At 46.0% G+C, this 17,014-nt stretch overlaps 1 protein-coding gene across 1 annotated transcript in view; it reads right to left on the minus strand.

The window, feature by feature from the left end:
- BLTP3A (bridge-like lipid transfer protein family member 3A) overlaps nucleotides 1–17,014 on the minus strand; it is a 65,244-nt gene that overhangs the window by 29,298 nt on the left and 18,932 nt on the right. Inside the window, exons 2-6 of the mRNA XM_066359602.1 lie at nucleotides 8,081–8,243; nucleotides 7,962–8,000; nucleotides 7,189–7,280; nucleotides 509–698; nucleotides 51–191 (exon numbers count right to left, since the gene is read on the minus strand). Of these exons, the coding sequence (XP_066215699.1) occupies nucleotides 51–191; nucleotides 509–698; nucleotides 7,189–7,280; nucleotides 7,962–8,000; nucleotides 8,081–8,243 (625 nt within the window). The remainder of the gene's footprint in view (nucleotides 1–50; nucleotides 192–508; nucleotides 699–7,188; nucleotides 7,281–7,961; nucleotides 8,001–8,080; nucleotides 8,244–17,014) is intronic.

Genomic DNA, 17,014 nt, shown 5'->3' on the forward strand with positions numbered 1-17,014 from the left:
TGTCTAGAATGGAAGACGGACATTTTCACGAGGACAGAGGACACACTCACTCTTCTCTTGAGAGCAATCTGGATCCTGCCTTGGTTGGTGATAAGCCGTAGTGGGGTGGTCACTGGGTCCTGATCACCACTATCTGTAGCATCTGCCTCAATCCGAAGTGTTTGCCAAGTTATTTCCTTAAATGTTAAAACCTGGAAGGAGAGAGAGTAAGATCCCTTAATTCTATGGGTGAAATTAACCGAAAGGCAGCAAGTCCAAAGGGAAAGGCCTGGCAGAGCAGAGGCTCCCACCGTTCTCGGCTGGGAGTCCACCAGCCAAAGGCAGCGGGTCAGGGATCCGTAACTGAGGGGAGGGGACAGCAGTACCACTGGACAGAGGGCTCCTGCCTTCCCAGCAAGAGCGGCTCATTTGAGGAAACCCCCAATGCAGGAGCAGTGGCCTGTAAGGGCCAGTCCCCCGTTGAGTCCCCCCTCCCCGTGCTCTCCTCCGGCGATGCTAGGGCCGTCACCTCTCCTCGGTGGGGGTCGGTGATGCGGGTGAGGCGGAGGTCACTCTGCTGCCAGTTGGGGTTGACACTGTAGCCCTGGAGCTGCCACAATTCAAAAGAGGCGTGGAAGGCCTTGGAGTGGATCTTGATGGTGATGGAGTTGACGACGATGAACATGCCCTCCACCACCTTCTCGGCAAAGCCATACTCGCTGTAACAAACGAGGCAGGCCACGCTCAGACCCACGCGCAACCACACACGCTACTGGAGGGCGTCAGACAAGACCATCTTTCTGCTGAATTTACTGAGGGACAGGTTGCAGGTGTTCAGCTCAACACAGTGCCATCTGCACACAGCATCACGGCCATCGCGCCGAGCCAAAGTCTCTAGTCCCCATTTTCCGCCCCCCTCTGCCCACCTCCACCTAACCCCAACCCCCAACTTCCCTCTGGCTGTCACCACACTGTCTGCGTCTCCGTATTATGTATATATATGTTTGGAGTTGTGTTTCTCTGCTTAATTCCTTCACCCTTTGTCATCCAGTGCCCCAACCCACCCCCTCTGACAGCTGTCAGTCTGTTCCACGTTTCCACACACAAGACTATTCTCATCATCTCTGGGTGCTAGAACTATGGATAAATTTTTTCTTAATTTCTCTCCTCCTATTTCTACTTTCTTGTAGTTTTTAAATTTCTAATAAAATTTTATGATATAGTACTCTTCTTTTTTTACAGAGACAGAGATAGTCAGAGAGAGGGACAGACAGGGACAGAGAGATGAGAAGCATCAATCATTAGTTTTTCATTGCGCACTGCAACACCTGAGTTGTTCATTGATTGCTTTCTCATATGTGCCTTGACCATGGGCCTTCAGCAGACCGAGTAACCCCTTGCTTGAGCCAGCGACCTTGGGCTCAAGCTGGTGACCTTTTGCTCAAACCAGATGAGCCCGCGCTTAAGCTGGCGACCTCGGGGTCTTGAACCTGGGTCTTCCACATCCCAGTTCGATGCTCTATCCACTGTGCCACCGCCTGGTCAGGCGATATACTACTCTTCTTAATGGAAATTTAAAAAAAAAAGAATGGAATAAAAGAAGTAGTAGAGCATTGGCCCCAGCATGTGGATGTCCCAGGTTCGATTCCCAGTCAGGGTACACAGCAGAAGCGCCCACCTGCTTCTCCATGCCTCCCCATTCTTTCTCTCTCTCTCTTCCTCTCTCTCTCTTCCCCTCCTGCAGCCTCTCTCTTTCTCTCTCTCTCTTCCCCTCCTGCAGCCATGACTCGATTGGAGCAAGTTGGCCCCAGGTGCTGAGGATGGCTCCATGGCCTCCACTTCAGGCACCAAGAAGAGCTCGGGAGCTGAATGACAGAGCAACACCTCAGATGGGCAGAGCATCACTCCCTAGTGGGCATGCCGGGTGGATCTTGGTCAAGGCTCATGCGGGAATCTGTCTCTGCCTCCCCTCCTCTCACTGAATAGAAAAAAAAGAAAGAAAAGAAAAAGAGTTTATCTGGAAACAGCCTCCCTCCTTTTACAAAGAATAAATTGAAAAATCTTTTTATAGTCCACAAACTATATGAAATAAACATTAGAGTATTTTCTGTGAGAGGAAGTATAACTACAGATAAAGAACACTAGGTTTCTATAAAACCCTCAAACACAGAGCGTACTCTACAAAGGTAGTGGAAAGAGGAAAGAAACACAGCTAAGTAGAGGAGAGGCATAACAGTGTGAAATCCAATCAGGAGTCCCGCCTCCGCCCTACCAGGTATATCCCAAAGACCAGAGCCGCCCTGCCACAGTGAGGGGCCAGGAAAGACAAGGAGAGGCAGGAAGGCCACCTCAAAGTACTTCTGGAGGTGGAAAACAAAGACATTCTTGACACGTAGGTGAAATCAATTCTCATTACCATAGATGAAAAGGAGGTCTGGAAATTACAAACTAACACAAACAAACATAAACGGCAGACCCTTGAACAATGCAGGCTTAGGGACACTGACTCCCCCCTGCAGATGAAAATCCATAGGTAACTTTCAACTTGGCCCCCTGCAAAACTTAACTCAGAGCCTCCCCTTGACTAGAATTCTTAGCAGTAACATAAACAGTTGATTAACACATGAACGTGGGATGCGAGGACCCAGGTTCGAAAACCTGAGGTCACTGGCTTGAGTGTGGGCTCACCAGCTTGAGCACAGGATCGCCAGCTTGAAGCCCAAGGTCGCGGGCTTGAGCAAGGGGTCTCTGGCTCAGCTGGAGCCCTGCAGTCAAGGCGCATATCAGAAAGCAATCAATGAACAACTGAAGTGCTGCAACTACAAGTTGATGCTTCTCATTTCTCTCTCTTCCCGTCTGCCTGTACCTGTTTCTCTCCCTCTCTCACTCTCTCTCTCTCTGTCTCTCTCTCTCTCAAATAAAAAAATAAATAGCCTGACCAGGTGGTGGCGCAGTGGATAGAGCGTCAGACTGGGACGCGAAGGACCCAGATTCAAAACCTCAGGGTCGCCAGCTTGAACTCGGGCTCATCTGGCTTGAGCGCAGGGTCACTGGCTTAAGCATGGGATCATAGACATGACCCCATGATCACTGGCTTGAGCCCAAAGTCACTGGCTTGAGCAAAGGGTCACTTGTTCTGCTATAGCCACCCCCCTGCCCCGTCAAGGTACATATGAGAAGCAATCAATGAACAACTAAGGAGCCACAACAAAGAATTAATGCTTCTCATCTCTCTACCTTCCTTTATCCTGTATGCTTGTCCCTATCTGTCCCTCTCTCTGACTCTCTCTCTGTCACAAAAAAACAAAAATAAAAACAAAAAAAAAATTTTTTTTTATTTGAATCGAGAAATAACAGGATATTGTCTTTGTTAAACATTCCTTTCCCGAGAACTTGACACTGAAAAGGTTCTAAAGCCACGACAATGCAATGAATACCATTCTGCCCAGACTTCAGACTCTAAATAACACTTCCCAGTAAATGGAGTCAGGCTTCCTTGAAGAAATTTCTAATGTCTGAGGTAAGGATGTATAAAGAAGCTGAAACATCTTGTTCTGTCTAAAAGCGGGAAGATTATTGCTGGGATCCTGTCCAAAGGACACAGGCAGTAAATCTGAAAGGTTCTCACTGGCCAATGATGGGGATGTCTGAACACCAAAAAATAATGACACATTTTTATTGTATGTCAATAAAGTATGACAAACAACAAATAAATTTTAAAAGTAATAAGTGTAGGATATAAAAATGTAGACTGTGAAAGCATGTAAAAAGGATGTAATATAGTAAACTATTCTAGTTTTTTATCTCTTTTTTTTTTTTTTTTCTTTTTTTTACAGAGGCAGAGATAGACAGGGACAGACAGACAGGAACAGAGAGAGATGAGAAGCATCAATCATCAGTTTCTCGTTGCGCGTTGCGACTTCTTAGTTGTTCATTGATTGCTTTCTCACATGTGCCTTGACAGCGGGCCTTCAGCAGACTGAGTAACCCCCTGCTGGAGCCAGCGACCTTGGGTCTAAGCTGGTGAGCTCTTTGCTCAAGCCAGATGAGTCCGCGCTCAAGCTGGCGACCTCGGGGTCTCGAACCTGGGTCCTTCCGCATCCCAGTCCGACGCTCCATCCACTGCGCCACCACCTGGTCAGGCTATTCTAGTTTTTTAAAGTTAAATCCTTACCTACCATACTGCCCAACCATTTCATTCCTATTATAGATATTAGAAATAAGAGCACATAAGCACACAAAAACTTGTATATCAATATTCACAGCAGAATTATTCACAGCAGCCAAAAACTGAAAATAAAATGTCCATCAATAAGTGAATGAATAACAAGTTGTGGTATATCCGCACAATGAAAATTATAACTCAGCAATAACAGGAATTAACTATTGATACACTCAGCAACATGGATGAATCTCAAAATGACTATGCTGAATAAAAGAATCCAGACCAAAAAAACAAAACAAAACAGTGTACATACTGTATGATCTCATTTAGATAAAATTACAGAAAATGAAAACTACTCTATAGTGACAGAAAGGCAATCAATGTTTGGGGATCGGAACAGGGTGGGAAAGGAAAAGGAGGGGACAAAGGAGAACAAATGTGTGTGGGGTGGTGACGTGTCCATTACTGTGACTGTGTCGATGGTTTTATGATGCGAGGCCAAAACTTATCAAGTTGTATACTTTAAATACGTGCAGTCTATGCTATGTTCATTATATGATAATTACACTGTAAAAAAAAAAATCCATGGATTCAGAAATGATGAATCTCTCCCTTCCCCTCCCTACCCCCAAAAAGTCTCTTTAGAGATTATTACGGTGTCTCATAATTCTTTTTCTATAGAGCTTTAAGTTACACATAACATCGTACTAGTTTTAAGTGTACAGGATTCTTAGATTTGATATAGGTACAGAACCCAGCATTTAGCCCGACATTTCTGTACAAACTGTATTTCAGGGTCATCAAATAGTTGGAGAAAGAAAATTCTTTATAGACAATCACAGCTAATAAATGCAATACAAAGAAAATAATTATAAAATCCCTATTTTGCATCTCACAATGAAAAAAATATCTAGACAGCTATCATCAATGCTCCTTAAACCACGAAGATCTCATCATAATGGATGAAGTAGGCCAACATCATAGCAATCCACTAATTAATCTTAACCAAAGGAACATGATGTGCCTCTGGATATGTTACAATAAGAAATACACAGGACTATTTCTGAAACAGTCTTACCAAAAAAAAAAAAAAAAACAAATCATCAAATTAAGCCTTTAAATCTAACTACCAGATTAAATGAGAAACATTTTAAGTGGCACTGAGAACAAAATCAAGATAAAAAATATAAAATGTGGGAAATTCTTTATAAAAAAGAATCCAGTTTCTACAAAGAAAAATGGTATATTAAAAAGCGGCCTTGGCCCTGGCCGGTTGGCTCAGTGGTAGAGTGTCGGCCTGGCGTGCAGAAGTCCCGGGTTCGATTCCTGGCCAGGGCACACAGAAGTGCCCATCTGCTTCTCCACCCCTCCCCCTCTCCTTCCTCTCTGTCTCTCTCTTCCCCTCCCGCAGCGAGGCTCCATTGGAGCAAAGATGGCCCGGGCGCTGGGGATGGCTCCTTGGCCTCTGCCCCAGGCGCTAGAGTGGCTCTGGTCGCAACAGAGCGATGCCCCGGAGGGGCAGAGCATCGCCCCCTGGTGGGCAGAGCGTCGCCCCCTGGTGGGCGTGCCGGGTGGATCACAGTTGGGCGCATGCGGGAGTCTGTCTGTCTCTCCCCGTTTCCAGCTTCAGAAAAATACAAAAAAAAAAAAAAGGCGGCCTGACCAGGCGGTGGCGCAGTGGATAGAGCGTTGGACTGGGATACAGAAGGACCCAGGTTCGAGACCCTGAGCAAAGCTCACCAGCTTGAGCCCAAGGTCACTGGCTCGAGCAAGGGGTTACTTGGTCTGCTGAAGGCCCATGGTCAAGGCACATATGAGAAAGCAATCAATGAACAACTAAGGTGTTGCAATGCACAATGAAAAACTAATGATTGATGCTTCTCATCTCTCTCCGTTCCTGTCTGTCTAGCTCTACCTATCCCTCTCTCTGACTCTCTGTCTCTATTAAAAAAAAAAAAAAGGCAGGGGGGGCATTTAGAATTAAAGGCTTTAAAATTCATGTCAATCAAATATAACATATGAGCTCTTTGATCCACACTGTATTGTAAAAAACATTTTGGAGACAAGCAGAGGCGGATTTAATGGCGGGCGCACCAGGCACACGCCCTGGGCCCTGACTTCTGAAGGGCCCCACAAAACCCCAACTTTACATTTTTTTTCTAATGACACCAAGGTTGATTTCATATGTGCAATTTTAACATTAGTAGTACATAATATCTTTTATTTATTTAAAATTATGGGCCTTGGCCAGTTGGCTCAGTGGTAAAGCATCGGCCTGGTGTGCAGGAGTCCTGGGTTCGATTCCCGGCCAGGGCACACAGAAGAAGCGCCCATCTGCTCTTCACCCCTCCCCCTCTCCTTCCTCTCTGTCTCTCTCTTCCCCTCCCGCATAATATCTTTTATTTATTTAAAATTATGGGCCTTGGCCAGTTGGCTCAGTGGTAGAGCATTGGCCTGGTGTGCAGGATGGGCAGAGCATCGCCCCCTGGTGGGCATGCCGGGTGGATCTGGTTTGGGCGCATACGGGAGTCTGTCGGACTGCCTCCCTTTTTTCCCTGTCTCTCTCTTTCTTTTAAGGGGCTCAATATTTTCTTCTGTATCCGGGGCCTCAACCGACCTTAATCCACCTCTGGAGACAAGTCCAGAAAATTGAATATGAAATATATACATGCAGATAATATTATTAAATAGTTCCTGTTCATTCTATTAATTGTGATAATATTACTGTGAGTTCTTTTTCCTTCTTTCCTCCCAGTCCTAGTCTGGTAAAGATACATGATGCAGAAGTATTTATGGGCGGAATTACATTTTGTCTAGGATTTGCTTTCAAATACTACAGCACAAGCACACCCACACCATGCAAAAAGGCAGGAGAATGGCAGGAAAAACAGCCAAATGTTAATAATTGTTGAAGTTAAATCTTGGGTCCATGGGGATTCATTACACTGTTCTCTCTACTTTAGGGTATGTTTGAAATTTTCCATAATAAAAAGTTTCCATTTTTAACTAAAAGGAGATCTGGACCAGTAACGTTTCCCACTGACCTCTGTCCTGCTGCCAGGGCAATGGGGGACTGTCCGTTGGGGGGCCGAGGCTCCTCACATGTCTTCATCTCCACCTCCACCTTATCCAGACACTGAAACAAAGCCAGCAGGAGCTGAGCGCCGGCGCACACACCCACCCAGCACACACGGTGCCATCCAGCCCTGTGCTCCAGCGCAAGCCAAGTGCTGTGCTCACAGCGGGCACAGTCAGTCCCTGCTGAATGAAGGAAGGAACTGAAACACGGAGAGAGGTCTCTTCCTTCCCCTTCCGTCCCACTGGCACCACGCTTAGCAGCCTGACAAGCACGGAATTAGCTCACAGCAGGAAGCTAAACCATAAATCCAAGCTATACAGATATGACCACTCCTCAGGAGCCCAGTCTTTGGGACAAGCATACGCACTGATCAGCTCCTAAAGAGCTGCCATTTGATAATCACCCAACAGTCCACATGAACTAAACTTCTAGTTTGTCCTCTGTCAACATTCTAAGGAAAAACAGAGAAATCTAAAGGTAGAACCTGGGCAGCAAAATGTGGAACAAAATCAACTGAGGATTCCCGGGTCCTGCATCCCGGTGCTGCTGCCTGGACTGCGCGGCAGGTCCACAGTGAGCCCAGACAGCAGGCGCTCCGTGTCAGAGACGCTCACAGGACCAAGCACCACGGCTCCCAAAGGGACGGCCCATCAGGCCTCCTCCCCTCTGTTCCTAGGCCTCTCAAAGCCCGACCCGGCCATCCCCATCTGGTGACTTGCAGTCAAGCCAGGCCGTTACCAAGCAAATCGGGTGCGTCTTCAGCTTCGTCCACTGGATCTGAAAGAGAAGAGCAGAGTCAGGAACGGCAGGCAGGCCCTGGCCAGAGGGCACAGCAGCCCCCAGACCCCGATCCTCACCCGGATGGAGGCCCTATTGCAGTAGACCCGAGTGATGGCTAACCAGGTGGGCAGCTCCAGCACATTCTGCAGAACCTCCTCGTCCAGCTCCAGGTTGGTCAGCTGACCCTCCCCTTTCAGGGTGCTCAGATTGATCTTGTCTGGGGAAAGGTTCTTCGTGAACCTGAAAAGAGTGGGAAGAAGCTAGTTCCTTGGGAACAGGGTTGCAGCCTGTAACACTTCTGAATCTAGAGGAAAGAGAACATTAGAGAGCAGACATCTAATGACCACACTGTCCCAATGTCACGTCAGATGTTAGGGGTGACCTACCATTCTACTTGGAATTGTGTCACCTTTCTGCTCAAGAACCTCCCATGGGGATTCTGCAGGTATGGCCGTAGCAGTGGCAACGCAGCCTTTGGATATTTCTGAATCTCCACATAAAAACAGGGCAACAGGTAGCAACACAAAAAGACCATCCCCCCGTACGAGCAGGAGGGAAAAATACCAACAGCATAAGAAATGAGAGCAGCTGTGAAGAACAGAGAGGGAAGCACAGGCGTCTGCCCACCAGAGAACTGAAACCCCCAGACAGCCAAGTGTAAATGAACAACAGTGTGACCTATTTGAGGGTAGCAACTGAAACCGGAGGGGGGTCTGTCCTCTGCAGAGGGTCCCCAGGGAGGCCCAAAGGAGCTGGAGCAGCCTAGCCCCACAAACTCACATAACTGACCAAGGCTTCTTGCCAGGACAGGGCCCCCACACTGAGAGGAAACTGCTGGGGGAGGGGTCCAAACGAAGACGGGCTAACAGAAACGAAGAGTCCAAACTGCAGCGTGGGAAGCCATGGTGGGGGCACGGGCCAGGGCGTCTCACAAAGCACTTGAAACGAGAGAAGAAGGGGCGCTATGAGGTCAGACTATGAAACAGTAAGGGGATACTTATGAGCTTGTTGAGAAGGGTAAAAGGAAGCCCTGACCCTTACACAGACCTTTGATGCGATAAAAGAACACACAGCCACCACCTCTCGTCTTGCCAAAGGGAAGGAACCTGAATCTCATGGAGCTACTGGGTCCAGCGGCTAATCTAATCTGCAGGAGATACAGGAAAGGAGAAAACCGCTGAACGGCACTGTCCGTGTGCAGTCAGCAGACTCCGGACCGCGGGAAGCTAAGTCACGTGGCCTGGACATAAACAGTGCAGGCAGGCCAGCCCCTCACTACTCCACACCCACCGTCTGGTCCCTGCTCATGTGCCCCCACCACCCACTCCTTCTCCTGGGGCACTCTCGTCACATCCAAGGCCCAACTCAAGACTTCTCACTGAGGCAGTAGCACACGTTAAATGATTAGGATCTTAGGGTGTTCTCTAATTCTCCCTGTGCAATTAGAAGTCAAACCTTCAAAGTCGGGCTTAGTCTTAGCCTTCCCTCCTGATCAAAACGTTTATGACTGGGTGCTGGGCCCACAAACTGCTTAGGCGACCAACCACTCTGCTGGCTAACTACTCCCAGCTCCCCTCTCTCTCCTCCTTTGGCGAATCAATTTAAGGCCAGTTCCTCACGGCATTACCCTCTGTCCCGCATGACAAACTGTCTAGATGAGTCTCATCCCTGTAATTCTTTCTGTTCCTGCCTCTCACAATCACTATTTTCTACAAATAATTAGTTGTATTTTGTCCTCCATCGTAACTATACTTAGACCTTACACTGATCAGAGGCTAACAGTTGGCTTTAGATTTATATATTGTTGCCTGACCAGGCGGTGGCGCAGTGGATAGAGCGTTGGACTGGGATGCAGAGATTTATATATTGTTTACCAACTTTTACTTTTCACACATAGCCTTTTCTTTTACTAAGCTGTGTTTTTAGTGTTTGTTTTCCTTGAACCATAGATTATGACACATAAGACCTTTACCTTTAATTAGTTTTTCTAAAATGCCTAAAATACTATGTACAAAGGCTCTTTAACAATGTATTGAATGATAGCAAAAAAAAATTAAAAGTTTATAAACATACAAAACAACACTATACAATAATAAGGGATACATAAGAATGCCCTGGCATAACAAATTCAGGAAAGTGCTTACACATGGGACGAGGCCAGAGTTCACAGGAAGCTTCAAGTGTATGCATAATGCTTAACCGTGCCAGCACGCAGGGCATCGTGCATCAAACCACGTGCCTCTGCTCACATGGGGGAAACCACTCTGGTATGTTTTTACTTTAACATGCAAGTTACTGGGCCACCGCCCACATATGCTGAATCACGATGGGGAGGTGGGTAAGGAATCCGCATTTTTACTTTTTTTTTTTTTTTTTTTTTGTATTTTTCCGAAGCTGGAAACGGGGAGAGACAGTCAGAAAGACTCCTGCATGCGCCCGACCGGGATCCACCCGGCACGCCCACCAGGGGTGACGCTCTGCCCACCAGGGGGCGATGCTCTGCCCCTCCGGGGCGTCGCTCTACCACGACCAGAGCCACTCTAGCGCCTGGGGCAGAGGCCAAGGAGCCATCCCCAGCGCCCGGGCCATCTTTGCTCCAATGGAGCCTTGGCTGCAGGAGGGGAAGAGAGAGACAGAGAGGAAGGGGGGGGGGGGGTGGAGAAGCAAATGGGCGCTTCTCCTATGTGCCCTGGCCAGGAATCGAACCCGGGTCCCCCGCACGCCAGGCCAATGCTCTATCGCTGAGCCAACCGGCCAGGGCCAGGGCCAGGAATCCGCATTTTTAACAAACTCAAGGTGAATTCTTCTGATCTCTAAAGTTTAAGACTGGTTTAATGAGGTTTCAGTTAACCAGCTAAAATATTTCAAGGAAGAGAACACCAGAGGCTGCAGATAGAATAGAGATACATAAATCCATCCTTCAAGAATAAAGTTTTCAACTCCTTATTATCTCTCGGTGGTTAAAAGCACAGGCTTTAGAGTTCAATCTGAGCTCAAAATCCGGCTCTCTCACTTATTAATACTGTGTCTTTAGGCAAACTGTTCAACCAGCCTCACGGGGCTGCTGGGATTAAAAGAGCTAACTAACATACATTAAATACCTGGTATTTGTTAAGTGCTCAGTAAATAAATCAGCCATGGTTATTTCTGGATTCTACTACCCTCTCCCTTTACAAAATGCTTATTATTACCTTTAAAAAAAAGGTTTAGGTGATCATTTCAAAATGTATACATATGTCAAATCATTATGTTGTATACCAAAAACTAATATAATATTGTATCTCAATTTTAAAAAAGGTTTAGGAGGCTTAGATTATGAGCCAAGGACTCAGTTTCTTCCAGACAGAACCTCTCAGCTCTCTTTCTGTCTGCACGCAGCCTCTCCCGTCCCCCGTGTGCTCACCCCCACTTTCGGCCTGGTACCTAGAAACTGAAACCTGAACAGGACAATCCGCGCTCAGGTTCCCCAGAATCCTCCCCGTTATATCCCACTCTGGCTCCAGGAACCAATTTTCATCCCTTGTTTCTCTAGTACTAATGGGTCACAAGAGAGCAGGGGACAGGGAGTAAAATTATCAATGAAGCCAGCCTAGTCAAAATCAAGCTTGTCAAGGCGAGGCCAACCCACTGAAAAACAGCTGGTTACCCTGGGGGGGGGGGGGGGTACCCAGCTGTAACCAGCTGAGCGCTATGAACTGCAGCCATGTCACCTTTGACTTCTTCAGGGCAGTTCTGACAATGCCCAGGTGGACGAGGTCTCTGATTTTCTTGGACATGACTGAGGACTGACCTCAGTACCGATGGCTCACCAGCCTGTTGGCACACGGCCCTCATCAACGGCACTAACACTGAGGAACCCATCTTCCCACCCTAAAATGGACCAGGCCCTGAATGAAAGTGATCATTCTAATTTCCAGGTAGGGCACAGAATAAGCAAGTGAAAGGGTAAAGATCATTTTATTGTATCATTTGAACTATCAGAGTAGAGAATCTCCTGCGTACCTGCTTTAGTCTCTATCTCTTCACACAATCCCTCCGAATGTTTCCCCAGGCATTTTTACTCTGCCCGGACACACAAGAATGCTGATTTAACATATTTTCTAGGGTGCTGCTGAGTATAGATGGACACAGTTAAAAATAATTTTATGCGTTTTTTTATCCTATAGGGTGGGCTGGACCAATGTCCTTTGGTCAACTAGGAGTCACTTAAAAACAATTTATTTTGTATACCACAAGTTGGGAAAAGCCTCATCCCCTGACCTGGACTAGCAGAACCAGACATTTTGCTTTGCACAAGGCACTGAACTAAAGGACTTAAACACATTATCTCAGTTGGCAAGAGCATAAGGTTCATATGTGAAGTAACCTGTCCAAGGTGAGCGGGCAGGAAGAGACAGAGGCAGAGTATGAGCCCAGGTCCGCCTCACTATCTACTAACATCTCCTCTTAACACTGTTCCTCGCCAACACACCTGGCACAGAAGCTGGCTCCGAAACGGCTGAGGTATCCTTCCACTTTCTACAACCCACCCGGGACCACTTAACCTGTGTCAGAAGAGGAAGTCTAAACTGTGGTGAGGCAAGTGTCACCATTCCAGCAGTTATGTGCAGTCTCTGCCAACAGAGGAACGAACAAGAGACCACAGAGAGGACTGTGCCGTCAGCCTGTGATCGCATATGCAGTAATCACCAAAAGCTGAGCAACCCAGAATTCTTCAGGTGCGCCGCGCGGACCGCCGATGGTGCCTGCGGTCTGCCGCGCCCCGTAGCTGTTCTCCCGGAACAGCAGTGATCACGTAGCTAGCGTCTGTGTGCTTTTTCATTCAGCAATTTACTTGTAGAATCCAACCCAAAAAAATGGGCATTACTTTATTACTTTCCCAAAAAAAGGCAGTAAGAATTCTTCAATTGAATGTGTCTGCATTTTATTATATTGTAGTAACAAAGAATAGGGGAAAAGGTGATCCATGGAGCGAGGCATTGTGGGAGACGGCGGTTTGCTCAACCAGGAAAACCACTAATCTGAGATGTGCTCGGAAAACACCCCACGGTCACTGGCACGGAACAGTATTTAGCATTTGTGCTCCTAATTAAGGGTAGAATCACTGCGTCCAAGGGGGCTGAAAAGGCTAATGGAACCCTGCTATTTGTGCCACTTCCAGTGTGTGGGAAAACATCTTCTGGCCATCTGTTACTGTTACAGAGCATAGAGCCAAGATGAAATCGAGTTGGAAAAACAGATTTTGATCAGGTTTCACTTCTGCCAAAGGACTACAGTCTGCCAAACAACAGAGAAAGGCTCTGAGACGTCTTTGTGAGACGTACAATGTTGAAACATGAGAATTCTTAAGATTTGCAGTTTCACAGAATTTCAGAGTTAAAAAGGATCTTAAACAGTCTTTAGTCCAAATCTATCATTTGTGAAAGGTCAATGACTTGCCCAAGAATCACAGCAGAAATGGGGCTTAACCCAGCATCCAGTCAAATCTCCTACTACCTGCATCCTGTAATTCAGTACCTTTATTGCTAATAATAGGGTCAATAAATTACAATAATCAGTCCACTTCAGGTCCCCTAGATTTGAACCTGCACAGGAGAATTCAAAAAGCCCATAAATACACTTTGCTTCCTTCACTCTTTTTCCACTAAGGTGATGGCAGCCCAGTCACTGGCTTCTAAGCTTCCTATCCAAATCCACAACTAAGTACTGTATTCTCACTGCTTAGACATGCCACAGGCTTGCCTATAAGCAAAGATACAACACTCGCTGCAGCAGCTGACTTAGATGCACGATCCCTGTGCATCAATCTAAGCAAAACATCTCAATTGCTAAAACAGCTAACAGCCCCCATCCCAGATAATCTGCCGAATATGCCCATCTTATAGGCTGCCTAAATGGCTACTCTCAAAATTTCTGCATGAATAGATATGACTTTCTTTTTTTCTGTGACAAAGCCATAGAGACACAGAGAGGGACAGACAGACAGGAAGGAGATGAGTAGCATCAATTCTTTGTTGCAGCTCCTTAGTTGTTCATTGATTGCTTTCCCATAGGTGCCTTGACCAGACGGCTACAGCAGACCGAGTGACCACTTGCTCAAACCAGATGAGCCCGTACTCAAGCCAGTGACCTCGGGGTTTCGAACCTGGGTCCTCCATGTCCCAGTCTGATGTTCTATCCACTGCGCCATCACCTGGTCAGGCTAGATGTGACTTTCTTAAGAGAAAATTCTAGATTTTTGCTTGTTGTTTACTATGTTGGGGTTTTTTTTTAATTGGTTTTGTTTTATTTGAGGTACAATTTATTTATTTATTTTCATTTTTCTGAAGCTGGAAACGGGGAGGCAGTCAGACTCCTGCATGCCCACCAGGGGGTGATGCTCTGCCCCTCTGGGGGGCAACAGAGCCATTCTAGCGCCTGAGGCAGAGGCCACAGAGCCATCCTCAGCGCCTGGGCCATCTTTGCTCCAGTGGAGCCTCGGCTGCGGGAGGGGAAGAGAGAGACAGAGAGGAAGGAGAGGGGTAGGGGTGGAGAAGCAGATGGGCGCTTTTCCTGTGTGCCCTGGCCGGGAATTGAACCCGGGACTCCTGAACACCAGGCCAACGCTCTACCACTGAGCCAACCGGCCAGGGCGAAGTGCAATTTATATTCAGCTTATTTCTGAACTTTCTATTTTGTTCTACTTATCTGTTTATCCTATACCAATACCACACTATCTTTATTACTATAGTTCCATTTTAAGTCTTGAAAGTAGTTTTAATCCCCTCATTTTTTTTCAAGATTATTTTGACCATTCTAGGTCCTTTTCATTTTCATATAAATTTTTAAATCAACCTGACAATTTGTAAGGGGTAAAAAAACACCCGCTGGAATTCTGATTGGAATTGCAGTTAGATGTGGAGATATGACATATTAACAAAGATGCATCAGCCCGGCCTGACCTGTGGTGGTGCCATGGCTAGAGCATTGACCTGGAATGCTGAGGCTGCCAGTTCAAAACTCCGGGCTTGCCTGGTCAAGGCACGTACGAGAAGCTACGAGTTGATGCTTCCTGCTCCTCCCCCCCCCCTTTCTCTCTTCTATCCTCTCTAAAATCAATAAATAAAATCTTAAAAAAAAAAGAGTCAGCCTATCCTTGAACATGGTATATGGCATATTTACTTAGGTCTTCTTTAACTCCTCCCAGAAATGTTTTATAGTTTTAGTATACATTTTTTCTTAAATTTATTTCTATATATTTTCTATTTTTGACATTATTTGTGAAGGAGATTTGTTTTTCTTTTAAGATTCTTTTTTTTTTTTTTTTTTTACAGGAACAAAGAGAGAGTCAGAGAGGATAGATAGGGACAGACAGACAGGAACGGAGAGAGATGAGAAGCATCAATCATTAGTTTTTCATTGCGAGACCTTAGTTGTTCATTGATTGCTTTCTCATATATGCCTTGACTGCAGGCCTTCAGCAGATCGAGTAAGCCAGGGGTCCCCAAACTACGGCCCGCGGGCCGCCTGCGGACCGCCTGCGGCCCCCTGAGGTCATTTATCCGGCCCCCACTGCACTTCTGGAAGGAGCACCTCTTTCATTGGTGGTCAGTGAGAGGAGCATAGTTCCCACTGAAATACTGGTCAGTTTGTTGATTTAAATTTACTTGTTCTTTATTTTAAATATTGTATTTGTTCCCGTTTTGTTTTTTACTTTAAAATAAGATATGTGCAGTGTGCATAGGGATTTGTTCATAGTTTTATACTCCGGCCCTCCAACGGTCTGAGGGACAGTGAACTGGCCCCCTGTGTAAAAAGTTTGGGGACCCCTGGAGTAAGCCCTTGCTCGAGCCAGCGACCTTGGGTCCAAGCTGTTGAACTGCTTTTTTTTTGCTCAAGCCAGATGAGCCCGCGCTCAAGCTGAAGACCTCGGGGTCTCGAACCTGGGTCCTTCCGCATCCTAGTCCGACGCTCTATCCACTGCACCACCGCCTGGTCAGGCAGGAAATTTGTTTTTGTTTCTAGTTGTTTCTGCTAAAACGTAACAGTGAAAGTGATGTTTCTATATTGACCTTGTATCCTGAACCTTTCTAAATTCAGTATTCCCTCTAGTGGTTGTTTTGTAGATTTTTTAGGATGTTTCTAATGTATAATAAACTACTACATCATCTGTGAATAAGTAAGTTTTACTTCACTTCCTTTATGACAATTGATACTTGTATTTTGATTTTGTGTTCTGCAACCTTGCTAAACTTATTAGTTCTAATAATTAAAAAAAAAAAAAAGAAGAACCATAAGACTTTAAGACTTTCACCCTGATGTGATAGCTCAGTTGGTTCAAGCATTGTCCCAATTTACCACGGTTACAGGTTTGAGCCTCAGTCAGGGCACATACAAGAGTCAACCAGTGAATGCATAATAAGTGAAAGAATAAATCAATGTTTCTCTCCCTCTAAAATCAATCCATCCATAAAACGTTTTTACAAGAGGAGAAAATATATTGCCTTCTATTTCTGCGTTTCCAGTGTTCTTTATTCTTTCCTGTGGATCCAAGTTCTCACCTGGTGCCGTTTCAACTTGAAGAACTTTCTTCAGAATCTCTTATAGTACTGATCATTTTCTCAGTTTTCATTTGTGTAAAAAATATCTTTACTTTGCCATCCATTTCTAAAGGACATTTTAGCTGAATATGGAATTCTAGGTTGAGAGTTCAATATTTTAAAGCTATCAACCCATTGTCTTCTGACAATTTGTTATTGATGAGAAGTCAGCCATTAATTTATGTCATTGTCCTTTATGTGATTAGTCATTTCCCTCTGACTGCTTTCAAATTTTTTTTTTAGTGCGAGACAGGGAGAGAGATGAGAAGCATTAACTCATAGTTGTGGCACCTTAGTTGTTCACTTATTATTTTCTCACATGTGCTTTGACCAGGAGGCTACAGCAGAGCAAGTGATCCCTTGCTCAAGCCAGCGACCTTGGGCTTCAAGTCAGCAACCATTAGGGCCTGTTCTGATAAAAAAATTGAAGAC

Source organism: Saccopteryx leptura, chromosome 1 (assembly GCF_036850995.1).
Source record: "Saccopteryx leptura isolate mSacLep1 chromosome 1, mSacLep1_pri_phased_curated, whole genome shotgun sequence".
Classification (NCBI taxonomy): Eukaryota; Metazoa; Chordata; class Mammalia; order Chiroptera; family Emballonuridae; genus Saccopteryx; species Saccopteryx leptura.